Source organism: Crocuta crocuta, unplaced genomic scaffold (assembly GCF_008692635.1).
Source record: "Crocuta crocuta isolate KB4526 unplaced genomic scaffold, BGI_CrCroc_1.0 scaffold260, whole genome shotgun sequence".
NCBI lineage: Eukaryota > Metazoa > Chordata > Mammalia > Carnivora > Hyaenidae > Crocuta > Crocuta crocuta.
In genome coordinates this window covers 7,068,511-7,091,831 of record NW_027527525.1, presented here as the reverse complement: position 1 = coordinate 7,091,831, position 23,321 = coordinate 7,068,511, and the positions used below count along the sequence as shown (strand labels likewise).

The following is a 23,321-nucleotide window of genomic DNA, read 5'->3' as shown; positions in this document are numbered from 1 at the left end:
AGGCTGTAGGAATGCTGAGAGAAAAAGCTGAGAAACCATGCCGTCTCCTGGGTCTTCCTTGTGTTCTCTCATCCGCGCATTGGTCCATTCATTTGCACACACCTCTATCCAGTGAGTATGTATCCAATGCCCGCCCGGAGCCAGTCACTGACTGGGCTGGTCGCTGAGATAACGCGACAAACTAAGGCAAACCAGGCCAGGGAGTTAGTGAGATAGTCAGATGTCAGTCAAATAAAGACACAGATAAATGTAAAGACACCACATGGTAAGAGCTACAAAGGGGGACACATGGAAACTCAAGCTGAGTCTGGGGTCCTTCTGGGCCCCAATGAAGGAGTGTTGAGGTGTAGACTTCTTTAGTGAGGTTATGTTTTTCTCTTCCATTCTTAGCTTCACAGCTTATGAAATACTTTACCATACATTATATCACTTTACTTTCATTTCAATGCTGCAGTGACAAAATTTTTAAGAAAGAAGGCTGAGAATTATTGCAGTGGAAGCTAATTCAGATGAGAGTATGAGAGAACAGTAAAAGTGAAGACACAGAAGAGTAAAATATTTTCAAGTCTTTGTTCTTCATTTGCCAAAAATTGGTGGTCTGGTCTTTAAATGCAAATAATTATAATCTGGAAAGGCCACAAACAAACACACAAATTCTAGCATTTTAGCTGGGGGAGAATCTGGTTACGCTGAGGTTATATCTTCTTTTGCTGAAGCAGAGGCGAGATTTCGTTTCGGACAAAGGTGTCCTCTGGACCCACAGGGAAAGAGCAGGAGCCACAAATAATAACAGTTTCCAAAGCAACTCTGTAACTACAATAACAAAGGATGCTTTTCACATGTTCTGAATATGAAAAGGTTCTTTATCAGGCACCTTTAGGTCATGCTCATTTGCTCAGAAAATGCCGACTAAAAAAGAAGCCATACGGTTGCTTTGAGACTCTACATTAAAATTATATAAAGTGGGGACCGCCTGGGTGGCTCAGTCGGTTAAGCATCCAACTTCAGCTCAGGTCGTGATCTCACAGTTTGTGAGTTGGAGCCACACGTCAAGCTCTGAGCTGACAGCCCAGAGCCTGGAGCCTGCTTTGGTTTCTGTCTCTCCCTCTCTCTCTGCCCCTCCCCTCTTCATGCTCTGTCTCTCTCTGTCTCAAAAATAAACATTAAATTTCTTTTAATCTATAAAAAGTGGGAAAGAGAGGGAAAAACTGTATTTACTAAAGACACCTAGCTCCGTGAGAATGATTGCTACCTCCCAGTAAATACTACTCAGCTTGACTGCACAGTTAGGACATTTCCATGATGATCATATTGGTCACAATAAGATCGGATTATACTGTGCCATCAAATTATCCTGAAATCTCAGTTATCAAATATAACCAAAGTTTATGAAAATAACATGTTATGTTCCCAAAAGGGCCTGAGGTGGGTGGGCTGGGGACTGCTCCACCAGGTCACCCAGGAAGCCAGGCTTAAGGACGCTCTACCATTTTAAAGGTGCACCTCCAAGAACACACGTGCCAATCACTGCCTCAGCTCAGAAGCACACATATCACCTCCTCTCATATTTCATTAGCCAGAATTAGTCACAAGGACCAACATAACTATAAGACTTAGAGATTTGGGGGAACAAATGGACTATTTGGTGAGCCTACTGTCTGCTGCTACAACCTATTTCCAAAACTCAACAAAACTGATGCTGTAGGGGAGGTACTACTTTGGCCATGATTCCTCCCCCTTAACAAGGTAGAGAGTTTCCTGTAAGCTCTTATTTTGAGTCTTTACAGGTGAAGGGAAGAGAAGCATTTCTTGAGCACCTATCATGTAGCCAACACTGTGTGATGGATACTGTGAGTTGGCTAATTCATGCTCACTGCACCCTCTTTATAACGTAGAATGCTAAAAATCGAACAAACAAACAAACAATCCATCTTCCCAGATTCCCTTACAGGTAGGGTTTTGGAAATACACTAGGTTCTGCCAGACATACACTTTATGTATTTCCATGATAAGAAGGTGGCAGCTTTGACTGCCACTGCTGGTAAGCAAGGGGGTCAAGGTCAAAGGCAAGAAGCAATGGCAGCTGGCTGGGACAGCCAGCATCCATTCACCCAGCCTCCTGGTGTCAATAGGCAGTTGCAAGGTGCCAGGCACCCTGTTCATCACTCCTCAGATCCTGCACAATTTTGGTAGTTCCAACGGCAACCTCCTGGTTCTCTACTTTTTCCTGATTGTATCTGTTTTACAGACACCTGAGGGTCATTAACAGAGACTCAATCAAAAAGGCCTTCCCATTTTTGGTAAGCAACTAATTCCTTAAATACCTTCTGCTTAAGTTACCTAGACTTCTGTTTCTTTCACTGTAACTTGACTGATAACATTTACCAAATATCATTATATGCATAAGTTCCTCTAACAACTTCTGAGAACTCTTAACTGTTGAAATGAGTCAACTTGTACTTTTAGGGAATCTGAGTTTGAGCTAAAATAACTGCAAGCATAAATTTGTTTTAAATCTCATGTTTTAGCTTTAAAATTCATATGAACCAACTCTATAATAAATTCTATTCTCCCCAAATTCAGAGCAAAATTGATGCTCCTCTAAGGTATACCTTTCTGTTCAGTGGCTTTATATATCCCTTGGTAAAGCCAACCTTATCCAAGAGGGTAAACATGTCATCTTTAGAGACATTTAATCTGTATAAAAATTCTGAAAGGTGGCTCTTAGGATGCTTTCATTATTTTATTATTTACAGATGGATTAACTGGAGCTTAGAGGGGTAAAATTAGGTGTCCAAGATCACAAAGAGCTGGGGTTTAAAGCTAGGTCTGTCTATTTTCAAAGTCACAATTTCTTTCCACTACAACACACAGACATTTTTTTTAACTTTTTTTTTTTTTCTGAGCTAGAGACAGCGTGAGCAGGGAAGGATCAGAGAGGGAGGGAGATACAGAATCTGAAGCAGGCTCCAGACTCTGAGCTGTCAGCATAGAGCTTGACGGGGAGCTCGACCTCACCAACTACAAGATCATGACCTGAGCTGAAGTCGGACCCTGATTAACTGACTGAGCCCCCCAGGGGCCCCAACGTGCAGACTTTGTAAGAGAGCTACAACTCACTAGTTCTCAGCTGCTGTGAACACTAGTCTGTAAAAGAGGTTTGGTTAGTTTGCTTAGCTAAATGCTGATATTACTAGTTAGTTCTTCTCTCCTCCATGACACCAAAAGCTGTAAGCATCTGCTCCCAAATGGTGCACTTATTTTATGAAGGATTGGCAAAGAAAAGATGGAAGGAACATAGTAGAAAAATCCATAGAACTAGAAAACAAATGACTAGAACACACATTCTATATCGTAGGTCACCCATGAACAGCACTATTAGAACTCTGTACACAGACATGATGATAATCGATTTGTGAAGCCTGGAAACCTAATGCAAACCGAAATTAACAGGGTCTGGGATAATGATGGCATCAGCAGAAATATGTTGGTTCAAATTCCTTCTTTGGCGCATGCACACTGCTTTATCTGTCACTCTCCTGCCCTACGTATCTGACAGCAGGCTAGAGAATCCTGCCATCAAGACTTAGTGGAACCTTTCTATAAAACTGTATGTGGCTGTGGTAGGATTCCACCCCTTCTTAGTAATTCAAGCCCTGTCTCCATCTTTCCTGGAGAAACTAATCTAAAGATATTATTTGCAAACTGACCCAGTTCTTCAGACTGTCAGCTACTGTAGCTCCAGCATCAGACAGAAACATATAAAAGTCACAATGTGGTTTTCATCTGCCCAAACAGCTGTGTTATATTTTTCAACTCAATATTTTACCCAGCACTTTCCCAGTACTTAACAAAACTATAAAAAAAAAAAAAAAATCTTAATGCATCTTCATGCCACTTAAAGAATCCTTTGATGATCTTATGAGGGATGGATATTTCCAGAAAACAAACAAACAAAAAAGAGATAAATGGGAGGAGATTGTATTTTCTGCTAAGTGCCTACTTAGCTGTAAGGCATTAGGCACCTATCAACTTACTTAAGTAATTCTGAAAACTCTATGTACATACATAGAAATACTATTACCCTAATTTTATATATTTAAAAAAATTCAAAGAAGATAAGTAAATTGACTGAAGTCACCCAGATCATGAGCAGAAAAGCTAATAATGAAATCCAGATTGGCCTGCCCTGAAAATTAATCATCTTTTCAAGATTGCATAACACAGCTAATAAAAAATATTGCCAGAGAGCTTGAGAAACTAGCTCCAAGAATTGGAACTTCTAGATCTAGTGCTTTGTTCCCAGGTAACATGAGGAAACATTTTCTGATTGCCTGAATATTTAATAGTACAGGAAACGAAAACAAATCGCACTACTTGGCCTTTACTGTGTGTTTCCTAAGAGAGGTGGAGGAGAAAGCTTTATCCTAGAGGGAATAAAAAAGCACCACATGACGATGGCCAGTGCGTCTACGAAAGGTAAGTGATTTGGCATTTTAGACGAGACGACATTAAAAAGACTTTGCAGTTTCGATTCCACTGATGAACGGTGGCTGCTCCAACGCACCCCGCCCTCCCCTCACATCTCCGTCTGCTCTGGAAGTGTCACTGCTAGAACCAGCTTGGTGCGGGGTGATGGCAGCACTCCTGCCTGGCTCCCCAGCTTTGCCTTCATGGACTGACACGCCCTGTGGCCCCCTGCTCCCCGAAGAGAGGACAATAGTCCCTTGGGGAAAGCCCGTTTCTCAGCTAAGCTGTCCTGTCCACCAGCTGCTGCCCTGCCCATCAGCAGCTGCCAGCTTGAGCGCAATAACAGTCTTTTCCTCTGAGCATCACCATGGCTAAAAGAAATCTTGATCAAAACTCTAGAAGGGGGGCGCCTGGGTGGCTCAGTCGGTTAAGCAGCCAACTTTGGCTCAGGTCATGATCTCATGGTTCGTGGGCTCGAGCCCCACGTCAGGCTCTGTGCTGACTGTCAGTTCAGAGCCTGGAGCCTGTTTCAGATATTGTATCTCCCTCTCTCTCTGACCCTCCCCTGTTCATGCTGTCTCTTTCTCTCTCTCTCTCAGAAATAAATAAAACTTAAAAAAAAAAAACTCTAGAAGGGACATAGCACCTTTTATTTATTTATTTTTGAAGTTTAATTTTTTTTGAGAGAGAGAAAGAGAAAGAGAGAGCAAGGGAGGAGCGGGGGGCGGGGGGAGAGACTCTCAAGCAGGCTCTGTGTTGTCAGTGCACAGTCTGACCCGGAGCTTGAACCCAAGAGCTGAAAGATCATGACCTGAGCCAAAATCGAGAGTTAGACGCTTAAAAAAGACTGAGCCACCCAGGTGCCCCTATAACATCTTTTATTAAGCAGGGCCTTATAAACACAGGTTCAGTCGCAAACGAGGTGTTCAAGGTACACGTTTCGTACAACTAGTTATTACCTCTATATACATCAGACGTATTTTCAAAAAGGACAGAGTGTAAGGACATTTTTTGTGATTTTATTTTTTCTGTCTTTGCTTTCTCCAGATTTGTTTTCTGCCCTTCCCTGCCCTGCTCTGTGCTCCAAGAGTAAATCCCAGTGTACTAAGTGCATCACTCAGGATCCCTAGACTCTGGCTTCCAGCTGTGAGCAGCCACTCAGAAGCATGAACCCCAGACCCTAGGGCAGGAGAGAGAAAGATTAGGGATGCTGACCTACTCCCAACCCTCCCTGGGCCACGGTACATCTCCCAGGGCTCTCGTCCTCCACAGCTCACAGTAACTTTCTCTTCTCCTCTGTCCCTGGGGTGGGAGCAGCTTCCCCGTTACTAAGACCTGGGTGCTTCTCCATTCATCGTTGGTTCCTCTAACACGGCCTGCTCTTCTGTAAATGGTCCCCTCATTAAACATTCTTCAGTGAAGGCTTCAAGAGTGACACTGGCAGCTGTGACTAGCATCTGTGCAATTGCTGTTCTGGATGTAGTGAGTGATTTCCACATACTGTTCCACGAATTCGGGCAAATGCAAAGGAAATGCAAGACGTGCCGCTGTTTCTTGCCATGCCTGAAAATCCAGGCAAGGACGTCAGACTATCAAAAGACTATCACCCTGACTGTCAATCCAGCCCATATCTCCAAAGCCTAAACTTGTCCTATGCTTCTGTTTCCCCCCACCCTCCACTGAAGCATGACTTTCCTTGGTTCCATTCACTGAAGGCCAGTGTAACCACCTAGCAAGAGGGTCCCCATGTATGACTGACCATGACTCCATGTCCATGGATGACAGAGCACACCTTGTTCTGGACTCCTTCTTTTAGCTCAGGCCTTCAGGCCCATTTTATCAAGAACTCCTGCAGATTCTGGCCCTTAAAACCTCTCAAGTTCATCCAACTTCTCTTTAGGGATCCTGTCCTACTCTAGCAGAGGCCAAGATGATTTATCATCTCAAGTTCTGCAGTAGTCCTCTGACTGCTCCCCCAGGTAGCCCATGGTTGACTGTGAAGCCCAGGGGTCTTTGTGATGTCATTCCCCGGCTGCAGGCCCCACCTGGGATAAAGTCCCAAACATAAAGGGGCTTAGCCCTGAATGTGACCACCTCTGCAGACTCCTGACACATTCTTCTTAGAGAGTGCGCCAAAGAGACTGAACCTCTTCCAATTCTTTAACAGAACTATGTTTCTCTTTGCCTCAGTGCCTAGACTCATACTCTCTTTCACCAAGAATACCCTGTTTGTCTGCCTCCCCCAACCTTTGATGTGGCTAACTTCTAGTTGATTATTCTCATCTCAGACATCGCTTCCTCTGACAATCATTCCCCGTGGCCACCATCCACCACCTTCCAGAAAACAGAACTCTGGATAATGTGGATTAGGTAACGGTCCTGTGAAGGAGCTGCTGGAGCATCCTTTCCACCTGTGTCACTTTCAGAGTACTGTTTGGGAGTTGCTCACTTACTTGTACACATTCCCTACGTGACCAGAAGCTGAGTCAGGGCAAAACCCTGAGACCGCTGCAGATCGGGACCCAGCAAAAACCCTGAATGGTCAAAACTATCTGTTAAAACCTTGAAATCTAAGAAAATGAAAGAAATCTCAACCAGGTTGAATGGACCGGAGAGGTGAAGATTCCTGTTCTAGTTTTGTTTAGGAACAAAGAAAGTACCTGTCAACAGACACTGGACCTGTATGTCCAAGTAGGTGTCGTCTGAATGTATCTGCAGCTCTCCATGCCCCAAAACCATCCTCCACTGAGGAAAGTAATAGTCCACGCGTGTGTTGAGGAAGAAGGGCAGGCAGGGGCCGCTCTGTGAATCCTCGTCTCTCCCCCTTCTCCCCCTTCTCCCATCCCACAGGTGACACCCTCTTGAATAGAGGATGCCTGCATTATAGCACTGGGTTAGTTGCAGAGGCTTCATTATCTCAGCTAGAAAATCCTGGGGCAGCTTTTTGCAAACCAAATGGAGTTCAGTTAACGTATCGAGAGTAAAGGATCAAAACCTAAATATTGAGAGTCAACATTAGCAAGTCTCTCAGCACCCAGAGGGTCCGGTTCATGACCTTTTGAAATGCTCTTCGAAGAGGGGAAACTGAGATTTTCCTGGAATGGTGCTTAGAGGCACAGGAATGAACTAAAATGAACTCATCTTATTGGGTATTGATGAATCATGAAAGCATGCTTGGTAAACACTCTCTTCAACTCCTTTTCTCAAGGCTATCCCAAAATAGTTAAGTTCCCTTTTTCGCTGGCTTACCATTGCCAGGGAAACCTTACTAATTCATCTCCCACAGATTAAAAATGTATGATAATTAGGATGAACACTCAAGTTTATCTATGGAGGAAACAGATTTTCTTAAAAATAACAAGGCTATGAAAATGTTTTTTAAGCTCATTAAAATGAACCTTTTGTGCACTCTGTTGTATACAGAGATGCAAATTATGCAAGGTTCTTTTTGGGGAAAACAGTGGCTTGGCCATTCATGTTCATCTCCACTCTCTTGAAATACCCCACTTAAATAAAACAGTAAAATATGTATAAGCCCACCAGAATATGAGAGTGAAGAGCTCAATATGTGTCTGAAAGACAGACAAGAATGGAACCCAGGAATCAATTGCACAGTAAAGAACGAGCGAAGAATGTTACCATCTGAAGGGCTACACAGAGAATTCCAGAGAAGCGTGAGCTCCTTGATTCTGCACACCCTGAAGGAGCTGGGACCACCAGAGACAGAGGCAGGGGTGAGGTGGGGCTGGAAACAGGGTCCTATGTGATGTGTGCAAGCTGAGCAGTGGGGCTCTGAGAAAGCTGACAAATAGGTACTCCCACCACCACCCACACCCCCGGAATGGCAAATCGTCCTAAGTAACTCAATGGACCCGGAGAAAACTTCCAAACACCAACATCTGCAGAATTGGAAGGGATCTCTTGGTAAGATTGACTCGCCAAATAATAATCAGACATGGATTCTCACCAACTGATAAAACCCCTCCCCACACAAAGATTCCGACAGGTTTGTCAGCGTAAAAAAACGAGCAGATACCAAAGGATCACAAAACATCTGAGGAAAAGTCCAGCAAGTTAGATGAAGATCCAAACAAATAAACAAACAAACAGAAAAAAGAATAACAGGAAAAACAAAGAGCACAAAGAAAAGTAAACAAACCTAATTAATAGTCTCCAAGAATTAAGATAAAATATAGCATCCATAAAACAAGAACAAATTTCCACTAAACAGGAACATTCAGAGAATAAAAAAAGGCTAAAATATAATAAGTAAAATTTAAACACAATATATTCATGAAAAGGGTCACAAAATTAAAGTTTAAGAAATGTGACAGAAGTAGTAGAGAAAAAAATAGACTTAAAAAAAATCAATCCATGAGGTCATCTTTCCAACAGGAGATCCAGAGAGATAGAACAAAGAAAATGGAGAAGGACATTAACAAATACATAACGTGAGAAAATTTCCCAGATCCTAGATGTGAGTCTCTCTCATGGTTTACAAATAGGCTTCAAAATGAATGATAAACACCCATTACTTTTTAATAATAAATATTTTAAAAACTATCTGCTTTTATTATTTTGGTAACATTTAAACTTTCATTAAAATAACGTTTAAAAAGGAGTGTCTTATCTGTTTTCTTAGGTCTGTTGTGAATGCTAAAGTCATGCCTCCTTACTTTGCCTATGTACACTTAAAAAATAACACAGCTGTTTAAGACTTTATTTCCTATTTCAGATTTCTGACTACTTCAGCCCAACTTCCCTGAACTTTCCCTTCCCAACCACCTTTAAACAAACTGTTAAAACGTTACTATATATTTCACTTCCTGTATTTCTCAAAAGCAGAATGTGAGCACTGTTGAATAAAATACCAAGGTCATCTCTTTTTATCCATACCTTTCAAGAGTAAAAATACTTCAGTAGGGGTTATCTAGATACAAAGCAAGGATGGATAGATAGATAGATAGATGGATGGATAGATAGATAGATATATAGATAGATAGATGTGATAGACCTATAGTAGATAGAGACAATAGATAGATGATAGATAGATAGATAGATAGGTAGATAGATAGATAGATAGATAGATAGATAGATAGATAGACAAAGATAACAGATAGATACAGACAGATGAATAAACATGACCAAAATGGTGCTCTTGGTGGTAGAAGAAAGTCCACACTTTCAATTGAAAGTGGTAGATCATGTAAAAGATAACAGTCATGTTTGTCTGTTTGTTTGACTTTAGTTTTATACATGATGGTAAAAGTTTAACTTAGCCATGTGAGGAGGCTTCTAGGTCCACAGCGGTTTACATAAATTCAGAAACCTTTCTGCTTATTAATACCTGGATATACCAGATAAGATGTAATAAGAAAAGTTTGTTTGTTTGGGCTTTAATGTACTACTGAGCTTGCAAAAAAGAAAAGGAAACTCCCAGATATAAAAAAAAAAAANTGGGCTTTAATGTACTACTGAGCTTGCAAAAAAGGAAAGGAAACCCCCAGATATAAAAAAAAAAAAAAAAAGGACGGGAGGGCAATGAAAACAATGGTGGTGAGTATTGGAGTATTGGGGTCATGGTATGTTGGTAGTAGAAGTGGGCTGAGGACTCGGGAGTTTGACACATACATAATAGTTAAGGCTCTGTGACTTAGGAAACTGGCACGAGCTTCCTGCAGAGAGCCAGAAATCCCAAAAGGCTAAAAACCTCTGTGAAAGAATGTCTTACAAAATAATCTCTGCCCAACAGTTTGAGGAGATGACCTGGAAACTTCTTTCTGCTGGGAAGAAAACTCCTCCCTCCCCTGGCACCCAGGACTGAGGATCTTTTAATTGAAAGCTGCATTTATGGCACAGTTATGCTGCCAGGAATTGGGGGTGCCTACAGGGGCATCAAATCCTCATAACAGTTCTATATGGTCAGTGTCAGCAAGCATGTTTTATAGACAAGGAAGCTCAGAAGCTCAGAATCAGAGAGATTAGGTCATTTACCTAAAATGAAAGGGACTAAGTGACAGAACCAAGATCCAAACTCCTATTTTCTAACCTCACCTCCAGAGTTATGCTCACTGATATTAGCAGGTGGTTAATTTGGGCCTCTGTTTTTAGACACTGAAACTGTGTCCACTTACTATAGTGCCACTGTAAATTGAGTTTACATTTTCCATTTGTCTCCAAAATGCATTGTCAATCATGGTGTGCTAGCAATACTTTCCGTTATTAGGCCACCATGGTGTACCCAACCAGCCTGGAGAAAACAGAACCAAGAAAGCACACACTTTGTAAGCCTCTTAAGAGGAGTAGCACTTTTCATGAGCAAGGATTTCCTATAGAGACAGGATGGGTAGTAGAACCTCATGAATCTTCACCCTAGTTGGCCTAATAGAGAGGCCTTTTCAATAGGATTCCAAGTTTGAAGAGTACAGTTGAGAACTCTACATAAGCTTTGGGTGAGGGGGACAATAGTGTGCCCCCAAACACTGGGAAAAGTAGGAAATCAGGCTCAACTAGTAAAGTGATTACTCTTTTCTGGTGGTTACCAAAAGACCTTGTGTTTCCAAATGTGTAACTAAAGTGCTTAGGATCATCTAAACTCAGAACAAAGGGAGCAACTTTGGAGAGCCAAGACTAGAATGTTATTTAATTTTATAAGCAAAAACAAGGTCCGCTGTTCTGGTCCACATTAGGAATAAGACTGGAAGAATAGAAGGGAAGGGGGGCATCCATGTAGGGTAGCCCCACCCATTTATGCACAGCCCAAAGGAGATGGGGAGGGGGGGTCTCAGTAAAGCAATAATAAACATAATGGCTATCCTGGCAAAGTTCTCCTCATTCCGGAAGGGGTGGCTTCTAGCTTCCTTGTCTAAAATGTATCCCTTAAGGTCTGCTAGCATTTCTTGTATGGATAACATGGTGACAACTGAACTCACATAGAGAGAATCTATTGCTTAGGCTGCCTTGAAAGTCCATACTCTTTTTGTTACTTGGTGTTCTGATATTCTGCTTCTTTCTTTTTTTGTAATATTTTTAAATCTTTATTTACTTTTGAGAGAGAGAGAGAGAGGTGCAGAAAGAGAAGGAGACTCATAATCTGAAGTAGGGTCCAGGCTTTGATCTGTCAGCACAGAGCCTAATGCGGGGCTCGAAGTCATGGACCTCAAGATTATGACCTGAGCCGAAGTTGGATGCTTAACCGAGTCTGAGCCACCCAGACGCCCCTATACTGCTTATTTCTATACTTGTCTTCTAATACAGACTGCCTGTAAAGGGAGGACATATATATTGTCCCACTTGAGTGTTTACATCTGCTTAACAATTGCATTTGTTTGGGTTAATATTAGCCCACTCCTCGGAGATGGATCCAGTGTCGCCACTAATCAGGTTTCTGACCTTCTGTGGCTACAACTTGGGCACTGGGCTGTGGTAACATCACTGAGGGCATTTTGTGAGAACATATCCACATCTACCACAGGACTTATCAGATCATACCCCTCTGAATCACTGTGTGCTGAGTGGAGGATTTCCATTTCAAATAACAATGTCATCTTCTGTGGACTTTTCACTTGTACACTGTAAATAAAAAAGCACACAGTTTTTCAAGAAACATTGTATGCACTGCTTCATAATTTACCCATGAAGATCTACAGTGGAGTCTATTACTGGACCACATAGTCATGACAAAAGCTTCATACACCACCCATAAAGGTCCATCTGCTTTCAACCCAGTAACAGGCTTCGTTAGTGGGTTGTTATGGTTTATTTAAGTTTGCTGAACCTGTCAAGATAGAACTGTTTTTATTTGTTCTCTTATTCCCGAGGATTTTTAGTGGAAGGTATTTTTTTCCTTAAAGTTTGGGAGAAAGTAAAGAATACCAAAAATGGACAGACAAATATGCCATATATCATACATAGCACATATTTTTGAATGCCTGCTTTGTATCAAGCAATGTTCTAGGAAGTGGGGATATTAAAATGACAACATGGGATGTTCAGATCTCAAGGGACTTGATAACTTTCTGAAATGGGTAAGCACATAAGAAAAAATCTCAAGTCATTATGAAAGCTGCTTTCATGGACAGATCTACACACAGGGTATAGTGGGACCAGTGTCTCACCTGAATTTTAAAAGGTGACTAGGAAGTGGTCAGGAAAGTAAATTATTTAAGGGTGGCTGGGGCATAGAGGATGAGATGGGAAGAGCAGGACACTTAGGGAAGGTCCAGGACCTTATTACATAAGGCTTTTATGTAATACTGAGTAGTTCTGATATCAGTGAAGGTGACAGGGAGCCATCTGGAGCAAATGGACACATTTTGGGTCTTTCTTACTCCCTTGGCTGGCTGGGTGTAGGGTAGATGGTAGAGGATGAGGAAGGAACAAGCTGGAAACAAAGCACCCAGTAGGGAATATGTCCAAATAGTCTGGAGGACTGGGGGTGTGGCTCTGGACAAGGGCAGCGAAGAGCCAAATATGAACAACGAGTTATTTATGAAGCAGACTTTTTTAAAAAAAGTGTTGTAATCATTGACAACCACTAGCAGTGACATATTCTTGTGGATTCAGTGCCTGCTGGGTGACCTTTTCCACAGAAAGAGTAGCAATCCTGCCTGCTGTTCTATGGCCTTTTCTATTTGAGAAATTGAACATTAGAGTTTTTAATGCAAACTATAAGTGGCTATATGTCACCAACTGAGGGGATTAGTCCCAAGATGCTGTGGCATTTGTCATTAGTTCTCAGGTTTTAGCATCCAGGAGCCCACTGACTCCTGGCCATTGCGTTGACAGTCCAAGGGAGCTGTTCTGCCAGGGGCTAGAGTCACAGGCAATGGGGTATCATGATTAAGAAGCCAGACATTGTGTTGGAACCCAGATCTACTGTTGGCTTCAGCTCTCATTTCTGAACTACATTTCATTGTCTATGAAATAGAGATCAGAGTACCTACTACCGAGGGTTGTTATTTAGAGTGAATGAAACACTTGCTGAAATTCATGCGTAAGTGGTAGAGCTGAGAATCCATCGTGGGTCTCGCTCGCTGCATCGATGATGCTCCTTTTCTCTTTCTTTCTCTTTTATGTTTAACATATGCGTTATGTTCATTTTCTAAGAAATGCTACAATTTCAGTTTCTGTTTCCCCTTTGACCTAAGAGTTATTTCACAGCTTTTAAAAATCCAAGAAGAAAGGCTTTCTGTGCTTCGGTTTTGTTCTTCATTTCCTACTTTTATTCCACTATTTGTCAGAGAATCTTGTTTATAGTATTCCTACCTCATGAAATTTATTGCATTTTTTTGTGAGCTAATCTATCGTTAATTTTGTCAGTGTTCTATCTGGAGTCAAAAGGAAAGCATGTTCTTTATTATTAGTGTACCAAGTTTGTGATGTATCCGGGTCTCCCTTGTTAATGATGTTGTTTGGGTCTTTTAGATCTTTTTTGACCTTTTGTCTATGTGCCCTGACTTGGACTGAGAGTGGCATGTCGAATGACCTCGTATTAGTACATTTCTATTTCTTCCTGCATCTTCTACAAAGGCCACTGCTGTGTTATTTGGGGCACATTTGCAACTGTTGTATGTTCCTTGTGAACTCCGGTCTGCAGCATCAACCAGTTCTGTCCTGTTTTATGCTTTCAGTCTGCATTTTACCCTGTCACACATCAAGTTAAACTGGTACTTTTTGTTGTTAACGCTGTTAGTGTACATTTGCCTTGTATGCTTTACCCATCTCTTTGTTTTTTGCCTTTTAAAATCACTTCGTGTTCGGTGTGTCTTGTGTTCAGCACTGACTTGGGTTTTGCAGAGACCACATTTCTGACTAGTACATTATACTCTGCCCAGTATGTAACCCGAGTTTTATTAAATATTTGTTTCCTTTTTCTTTTCTTCTCTTCCTTGACCAGGGTCAAGACTCACGTAAAACCATAATCTTTTTCCCCAGCTTTACTGAGGTATAATTGACAAAATTTTAAGATATTTAAAGTATATAGCATGGTGATTTGATATGTGGATACATTGTGAAAGGTCAATCTCATTACCAGCAGTTCTGGGTCTATCTGGACTGAAGTCTCCTCCTGGACCCTCTGGCTTAGCTGGATTCTCATTTTCAATCCTGCCCTGTGGTTCTCATACGCTGCCAGGCTAGGCCCTCCCACACCGCCTCATCAATGGTGGATTGAAGGCCACTGATATAAAAGTTTAAAGATCCATTCTGTCTTCTGGATTGACAAAGGAAGTCTCCAGTGTTTGAACTAAGGCCTGACGTGTCCCAAAATCTTCTTTAAAATAGAATTCAGTGCCTTAGGAGGAAGTTAGAGTGTATAGTCCGCAGCTGGAAACAACCCTAGAAATCATCTACTTAAGCTCTCTCCCCGGGCACGAATCTCTCCTACAATATTCCACATTTCCTAGTCTCTGCATTTTTTTGGTAATGGCAAACTGACACTGTCACCCACACCATAGGCTTGCATTCAAAACCCAGCAAAACTGTATTTTAGCCATATGATGTTTGGAATGTCTATAAAAATTAAGCCTCAGTTTTGATCTATAGAGTGGGGATAATGAGAGAAACTCAGAGGGCTGTTTAGAGGACTAAGAAGGGGTACAGTCTCAAGGACCAGGCAGGTAACTAATGGAATCCCCCAAGGGTGTGGCAATAGGAGTGTTGAGGAGAATTCATTCCCTTATACAAGGAGGAGAGGCCTCGACCAGGCACCTGTAGATTAGAAACCTGCCTGCAGCAACGTGGGCCTAATAACACCCCCAGATCTACCCATTTGTCTAGAAAAGCAGAGATCTGGCTTTTTAATGTGAAATTTCCCAATGATTCAACGTGGTAAGTAATTCATATTTCTTTTACACGCTAGACAGACCATATCTGCCACCTGGGTACACCTGGAGGCTGCCACTTTGCAGCCTCTGGTCTCAACTAACTTAGCATAATGCCCGGCACAAGATGGGCACTCGATAAATGATGAATTAGACATCAGACTCTTGGAAGAAAGGACTTGTCTGATTTGGTAGCTAAGAGACCCGCAAAGATCAAATGCAGAGTAACCAGGGCATCAACAGAAAGCTCAGGAAAATCAGCAGAAATCAAGGCAGACAAAACATAGAACAGGTTCGAGTGGCTCATGGAAGAGTGGGCGAATTCTGCCTCCTTGCCAGGCTGCCTACTCCAATGCCTCTTTGGCTGATCCTCCCCACTCTCTCCTACAACCACTGCTCCTTACAGACACAACTGGCCTGGGAGGGGTGAGGGGAGGAGAGTGGGTCCTCCAGCCGCTGGAGTCAGAGGGGCTGGCCACTTCCTTAGAGCGAGCTTACTAGGAAGAGAATGAAAAAGGCCTTGAGCTCTGAGCCGAGGAGGCAACTTCCCCCCATCCCTGCTCCCTTTGGCTCTTCCCTGTCAGCAGCTCAGAGCACAGCCAAATGCATCCCACTTGGGTAGGCTGCAGCTGTCCCACACATGTTACAAATAAGGGCCAGTAGAGCTGTCCCTATTTTTAGCATTTGAATGTGTCTGCCAAGGTCACCAAGATTTGCCATTTGCTGGCTCCATTCCCCTTCCTTCTCCTCTACATGGCTCTCATTTTCCTCCCAGGCAGATGTCTCCTGTTCAGATGAGTTAAATAAGATGTCTGGGGAAACAAGGGCCCACAAATTTGCTGGTCTTGCTGGACTCCTTATAACTGCCATGGATTGGGTGATATATCTATCCCATGGCATGAGAAATCGTGTACAGGCTTTGAGAGATAGCACTCCAGGGTTGGATCAAAGCCACTCCCTTTTTTTCTTTTAAGCATAAAGAGAAGTTTAGAGCAGAAAACTGTATTAAGGANGCCTGGGTGGCTCAGTTGGTTAAGTATCTGACTTCAGCTCAGGTTACCATCTCACAATTCGTGAGTTCAAGCCCTGTGTTGGGTGCTATGGTGACAGCTCAGAGCCTGGAGCCTGCTTCAGATTCTGTGTATATCCCTTTCTACCAAAGTCACATAAACTAGCAACCGGAGAGTCAGGGAAGACACTTAGCGTCTTGACTTCAATTCTTCAACTCTTTCCACAACCCAAGCTCAGTACCCAGATTAGTCAAGGGGATAAAAGAAAGGAAGAAGGTTGGAGGAAGGGAATGAGGGAGGCCTGACTTGAACACACAACACTATCTCTGTGGGGCCCTTTCAGGCTACTCTGTAGAAACCAAGGAGTGTTTTCAGAATGCAGGCATAGCCATGGCAATGCCAGAGGAGATCTCAGGGCTCTTTACCTGTTTTCAGGGTCAGCCAAAGCCATACTCCGAGTGACGTAACACATCTTGAGGGGGATGCTTTTCCGATCTCTGTGGAAGGAGAAGGCCTGCGAGGACAGGGGGTCTGAGGAGCCGCCCCCTAACCGAGGGGACTCTGGTGGAGGCGTTTCCCAGCCAATCTCTGATACTGGGGAGCCTTTCTTCACATAGGGTGTGGCTTCTCGCATGTACTTCACTGTAAAGAGAAAGACAACAGCTTTTAAGTACATCAGGGCTGGATTTCTGGAAGGTCTGATTGCGTTTTTTGAAACTAGCATTAGATGAGGTCTTAATACGGAACCTCTTAAACTCTGAGCAAGATCCACAATTTCTGTGCCTCTCAAAATAGTTTTTCTGTTATTTAAATTCTATACCAAAGTGGTTTTTAGAATTTGCCATTATGATGACCTGAACTTGAGAATTACTTTCAGCTTTTTTCAACTATGACAACTTTTATCTTTTCTGATTATAAACTGCATTCTGGGGAAGAGGGTGAGAGACAAATGGGCAGAGAAGGGGAAATCATCCTCCTTAGGCTTAAAGGCACATAATTGTTCAATACAGAAGTTGGGAATTTGGTAGCCACATACTCTACCCATGACATCATTTTTCTGTTCAGAAGCAAGAATAGGATTTTTAATTTAATACAGCTAAGCACATACAGGCAAAAAAAAGAAAAAAAAAAACTTACATAAAAGGATACTTATTTTGCAATGGAAAAAATTTGTAAGAGCAAAAATACTTTCTGAAAGAGCTGAAAACTAGGACCAATCTCAATGTCCATAAGAAAAATAATAAACCGTAAGACAGCTAGCTGTACAGTCATTTTTAAAAATAAGATAGCTATAGATGTGCTGATGTAGAAAGATCTACACGATCTATTATTAGTTTAAAAATGGTAGAGCTCTAATCTCTTGCATATAAATCATAAATACATAGCCTTGTGTGTGTGTGTGTGTATATATATATATATACACATAACATATAACATAAGTTATATATATAAAACATAAGTTATATACATATATATACATATATATAAGTTATACATATATATACATATATATAACATAAGTTATATATATGTATATATATACATATATATGTATATATATAACTATTTCTGGATAGAAACATAAGAAAATGTTAACAGCAGTTAGCTCTTGGGAGTGGAAATTAAACCCAAGCTGATGGAGAGATAGACTTTACTATTCATTTATCACTCTTTTATACCATTTTTATGTTTAGCCAATATGCACATATTACTTTTATAAAATTAAAAAAAAAATAGTTCAAGAGCTTAGTGGAGCAGACTGAAATCCTTCTCTCCGATGTGTTTCTTTGGTCTTAATAAGTTATTTGCCAAGGCAACTGGGCGGCTCAGTTGGTTAAGGTCTGACTCTTGATTTTGGCTCAGGTCACGATCTCATGGTTCGTGAGTTTGAGCTCCATGTCGGGGTCTGCAATGAAGGCACAGACTCTGCTTGGGATTCTCTTCTTCTCTCTCTGCCTCTCCCCTCCTCATGCTCATGCTTTGTCTCTCTCTCTCTCAAAATAAAAAAAAAATATTAAAAAAAAAAGGAAGTTGTTTGCCTATTCTGAATTTAAACATGTGGTCCATAAACAGCTTCTAAGTTGACAGGGCAACTAGATTCTTGGAACATGCAACATAAACTTCCATATCCTTCCCTCTATCACTCGCACAGTCTGCTTCTGTGCTCGTCTGTGGGTGGGGTGGGGGCAGGGGATTGGTGAAGTTCCTCACCAGTATCTGTTATTACAAGCGGCAGTGGACTGGCCTGGATACAAACTAGAAAATGGATTGTGGACATTTACTCCAGATCTTTAATGATTCAAATCCACAATCTAATGCCTTTACTGTGCAAGACATGAGGCCAGGTTTACAGAAACTGCAAAAATAAACAATAGATAGTTTCCATCTCCAGAGTTCAAAATCATGGGTGACTATAGTGGATGCTGCTCGGTGCCATCAGATCCTTTCCACCAGCCTGAGCATGTATTTCCCAGCTGCTGTGTGTTGGCTGAGAACAACTCTTAGCTGCCCACCTGCTCTGGAAAACAGCTGTTAAACCAATAGAAGCCACCAAGTCTGGGAAGCTACAGAGATGCCGCCTGGTCCCGCAGACAGAGGCTCTGCTTCTCAGGAACCCCACCCAAGACTGTGACATCATACAAGCACATAAACAGCGCACAAAGCAGAATGAGCTGAGTGTTATAACAGGAAGACAGTATGTTGGAATAACTCATGAGGAAACTGCATCACATATGAGGGACAAGTTAGGTTCACGGCAATATAATAAGCAGGCCAAACACACTGAGATGCAAGAAATATGGGCAGGTATTGGGGAACTCGGCCACAGGTATCAAAAATAGCCACACTAATTCAAGACAGAGGAGATGTCATTTAATACCAACACATATTTGAGAAGGAGATCTCAGGGTTTTAACTGAATATAAGTGTAGTTAGGAGAAAACAACTCCATGGTCCCCACAAATCTGTTAGCACAGGCTGCAGTTACAGAAGAAGAAAGGGCATTTGTGGACAGTGTATTTTAAGGAATATTGTTTATTTGTGGGCAATATATTTAAAAAGGAACACAAACATACCTAGGAACAAATGCAGAAAATTTAAGAGGACAGATTTAAGTTGTCCAAAGCTAGAATAAATAGAGTGGTTTGGAAGACATTGAATTTTTTTAATCTCTAAAAATGTTTTGGTAGAAGCTAGAGCACAGCTTAGCTTTGTATAGAATCATACTTGTTGATATACAGGAAATTCAAATATAGCTGAACTGGTTTGAAGGTTCTCCTTTGGTTGCATTATTATCCTTCTGGCTGGAGTAGGAAATAAGTGTTGTAGAAGTGAGAATCCAGAGATGCTTCATAGAATAGATGTCATTTGAACTTGGCTTTAAAGGGAAGATAGGACTTTAGAGAGTAAGGAATAGCAATCCTTCTTTTATATAATGTACTCTGATTTTCAATTTGTATTTCAATCCCATAGGAAAGGCAAGTTGGACCTCAGTTTGAAGGGGAATAAAGAAGGAACATGTATTATATACCTAACGATGTGCCAAGTATGCCTCCAGACGCTTTACATACATACCTTCCCACCTTTAAGCTTCAGTATGACCGTTCAAGGCACCACCCTATTTTTTTTTAATTTTTTAAATGTTTACTTATTTTTGAGGGAGAGACAGACTAAAAGCAGGGGAGGGGGCAAAGAGAAAGAAGGAGACAAAGAAGCTGAAGCAGGCTCCAGGCTCCGAGCTGTCACCACAGAGTCTGACGTGGGGCCCGAACTTGTGAACCATGAGATTATGACCTGAGCCGAAGTTGGATACTTAATGGACTGAGCTACCCAGGCGCCCCAAGCCACCACTTTATTTATAAGGCAACCAAGGTCAGAGAAAACATGGGCCAGGACACGTTCTGAGTGTCCACCTGTCCATAAGCAATAGGAAAATAAACTGTCATTCCTTTCAGACCCTACTAGAAAGAAATGTCTTGTACAGCTATTCTTATTCTGATGGACCTAGGAACTCTACATACCTTATCCCTTGCAAGACTAATATTATTTTACACACCGGCACAACAATGCACCGAAGTTTCATTTTGTGGCTGGTAAGTAATGGAGCTGGAGTTGGACTTTCCAGAGATCACATTCTTTCATGAAATCTGGCTACCCCAAATAGACAAAAAAAAAAAAAAAAAGGCAAAATGAGAAGCTAATAGGCTTGGACTTCACTCCATAGCCAGTGATGATAGCCATGGTGGTCTTGGTCTATGAGTGAGGGAATGACAGAGTCAGAGGTTGGCTATGGAGAGCAAAGGAAGAGCAGGAGTCCTAAAGAGAAAAGATATCAGAGGTAGATCCACTAATTACAGAGCCACGGGGAGCTGCTGCCAGAGATAATCTGAGTTTTACTCGAACTATCCATGGAAAGTATAAGGAGTCCCAGAAATGTGTGGTTTGACCCACTCATGGCCAGAAGCATGGGGAGGATGGCAAGTCTTAGCCCAGAAGCATATTTACCAAGTAACCACTTCTTGTGTAGCACAGAGTTGAAGAATTTATGAAGGAGAGAAGACATGACAATCACCATCTTGAATAAAGGACACCCCATTGGAAATGGTATTCAAAACAGTAATCCTTTAACTGACCAGCTGCACATATGGAGAAATTAAGTTAAGAAAGTAAGTATGATAACTTAAAGATTTATTCATTCAGCCAAAATTTATCAGTCATTTATTATGTGCTGAGGACTATGCTATCCATGAGCGATTAAATCTTAAACCTGGTTTAAAAAGGTCCCAAGCTAGACAAGTCTCTAGGGAACTAGCAAAATCAGTGGCAAATCCTTTCTGGAGGAAGGCAATTTCATCCTAGGCTTCAAAGGGTCCCTGTAAATCACTTTTAAGGGCAATGAACAGCATAAAATCTAAGGAAGTGTTGCACACATGGAAACAAGATAGCAGAGCCAGAACTAGTAAAAATAACTGACAGCAGTGACAATCCCAACACAGACAACAAAGCAACAAATATGTTTACCATGTGTAAAGAAACAAAGGAAAAGCTTGAGAGAATCTTCCAGAGAATATTTTTTTAAAGTGACCTAACAGATTAGTAAAATCACCAAAAGAAATGTCTAGTAGTAGTAGTACCAGTACTAATAATTATTGCTAAATAATATATAACTACAATAACAAACCAGAATTAAAACTTCAATAGGTAGGCATATCAAAAGAAGGAATTCGTGAGTGACTTGTAGATGAGAAGAAATTATACAGATTATAGCACAAAGGTATTGAAAAGAATGGAAAACATAAGATAGAGATGTGGAGGATGAAGTGAGAAGGTCTAATGTATGTCTAATGGGAACCCCATAAGGAAAGGGTAGACAAATGTGGCAGAGGCTAAGGATTTTCCTGAAGGGAAGACAACACTCCATGGCTTCCAGAAACCTGACTTAATTTTGATAAACAATGCCTGGCCTCTTCCCCAGTTAAGACAAATAGAAATAAGGGATCATCCTGCTTTCTACCTCAGGCATGCTGTTTCTTCTTAGAGCCTTAGGTATACACTCTCCTTTTCACTAGTTTTGTGAGGAAAGCTCAGCCAAATCCCTAAAGGAGTCCAGAGATCTCTAGAACCACCAGAAAACAAGTTTTCAATTCCAAGGTGGGGAGAGGGGAGAAACAAGAAGAAAACACAAGAGATTATTATCACTGTTCCTGAACAAGATATACTGAAATCACTCAACGGTTTCCACGTCTGTCCTGAGAAAGGACGGATAACACCAACATCTCCCTGCCTAAAGCCCCTTTGTTCATGAATCTTGATTCTTGTTGATATGTGTAGAAAAGAGAAAACTGAGAAACTCGTTTTTGTGGATAACAAAGAAAGCAACAGAAAATTGCCACTGTATTTCTCCAACGGCCCACAATTTTTGGTCCGGAAGCAGTAATAAAATTGTCAGAATATCCCTTCTGACATCAGTTCTGTGCATAATTCTACTGTCGAGTAGTTCGTCTCCAATCACCAATCGAGGCTTGAGGCCAAGTCCGTTCTCCCCTCAAGAACAGTAAGAACAGTGTGGCCATGCCTGGGTGTGGTAAAACAGTGCCTCTAACAGAAAACAAAGTGTAGGTGAAACCTTTTCATGGTTCTTTGTGACTTAGCATCCTGAGATTTCTACACATTGCAGTCAAAATAATGAGAGAATGGTCCAATTCAGGAGGGCAAAGTGTTTCCCAGAGACTAGATCTGACTGCAACAGGTGCTCAAATTACAGTGTATTGAATTTTATAAAGGTTTGTTTTTCTTTTGCTAAAAGTCTACAGCAAAAGAAAAGGGCTGCCAGGGCAGCTTTGCTCTCTGGAGTTGTGAGGGGCTCAGTCCTATGGCCCTTCCTCCTCTGCATCTCTAGCCTGCCATCTGTTAATCCTATGTGGCTGCTTGAGTCCCAGTCACATTAACCAAATTCCCATCAGCAGGAAGGAAGAAGCGATGGTCACACCATGCTTCCTCCTTTAAGAATGTTTTGCAGAGGTTGACACATTAGATATGCTTACAAACCATTGACCAGAATTTAGCCACATGGCCATTTCTAGAGGGAAAATAAATTTTACTCTTAACTCTGGATAACCTGGTGCCAATCCAGCTGGAAAGTGAGGAGGAGGTGAGGAGGAGAGGCCCTTATTGTGGAAGAAGAAGAGAATAGATATTAAGGGAAAGTTTCAGCTCCTACCACACAAAGATACCCCTAATTCTGTCAGCACATCACAACTAGGTTTAATAACACATAAGTACAAACAAATGTGTCGGAGAGACCAGTAAAAAGCACACTGACTAGATCCCATGAACTCTGCTAAGTGTTTTGTGTACTCACTCGTTAGACCCTCACAACCATCTATGACACGTGCTGTGTGAACATCCTCATTTACCAAAGATGCAGAGATGGAAAAGGGGTAAGTCATACCCCCAAGTCACAGTGCTGGAAAAGGCAGAAGCAGGAATCAAATCCGAGCAGCCTGGCTCCGCAGTTCTT

At 41.7% G+C, this 23,321-nt stretch overlaps 1 protein-coding gene and 2 long non-coding RNA genes across 3 annotated transcripts in view; 1 reads left to right on the top strand and 2 right to left on the bottom strand.

The window, feature by feature from the left end:
* SNTB1 (syntrophin beta 1) overlaps nt 1-23,321 on the bottom strand; it is a 233,678-nt gene that overhangs the window by 111,182 nt on the left and 99,175 nt on the right. The window contains exon 4 of the mRNA XM_077764844.1: nt 16,729-16,945. Coding sequence (XP_077620970.1) covers nt 16,729-16,945 — 217 coding nt within the window. The remainder of the gene's footprint in view (nt 1-16,728; nt 16,946-23,321) is intronic.
* LOC144231888 (uncharacterized) lies at nt 5,494-6,450 on the bottom strand. Its single transcript, XR_013335230.1, has 3 exons — nt 6,230-6,450; nt 5,748-6,033; nt 5,494-5,650 (listed from the first exon to the last, which is right to left on the bottom strand). It is a non-coding gene; the product is annotated as an uncharacterized LOC144231888 (long non-coding RNA).
* On the top strand, nt 19,071-19,829 carry LOC144231891 (uncharacterized). Its single transcript, XR_013335231.1, has 2 exons — nt 19,071-19,130; nt 19,775-19,829. It is a non-coding gene; the product is annotated as an uncharacterized LOC144231891 (long non-coding RNA).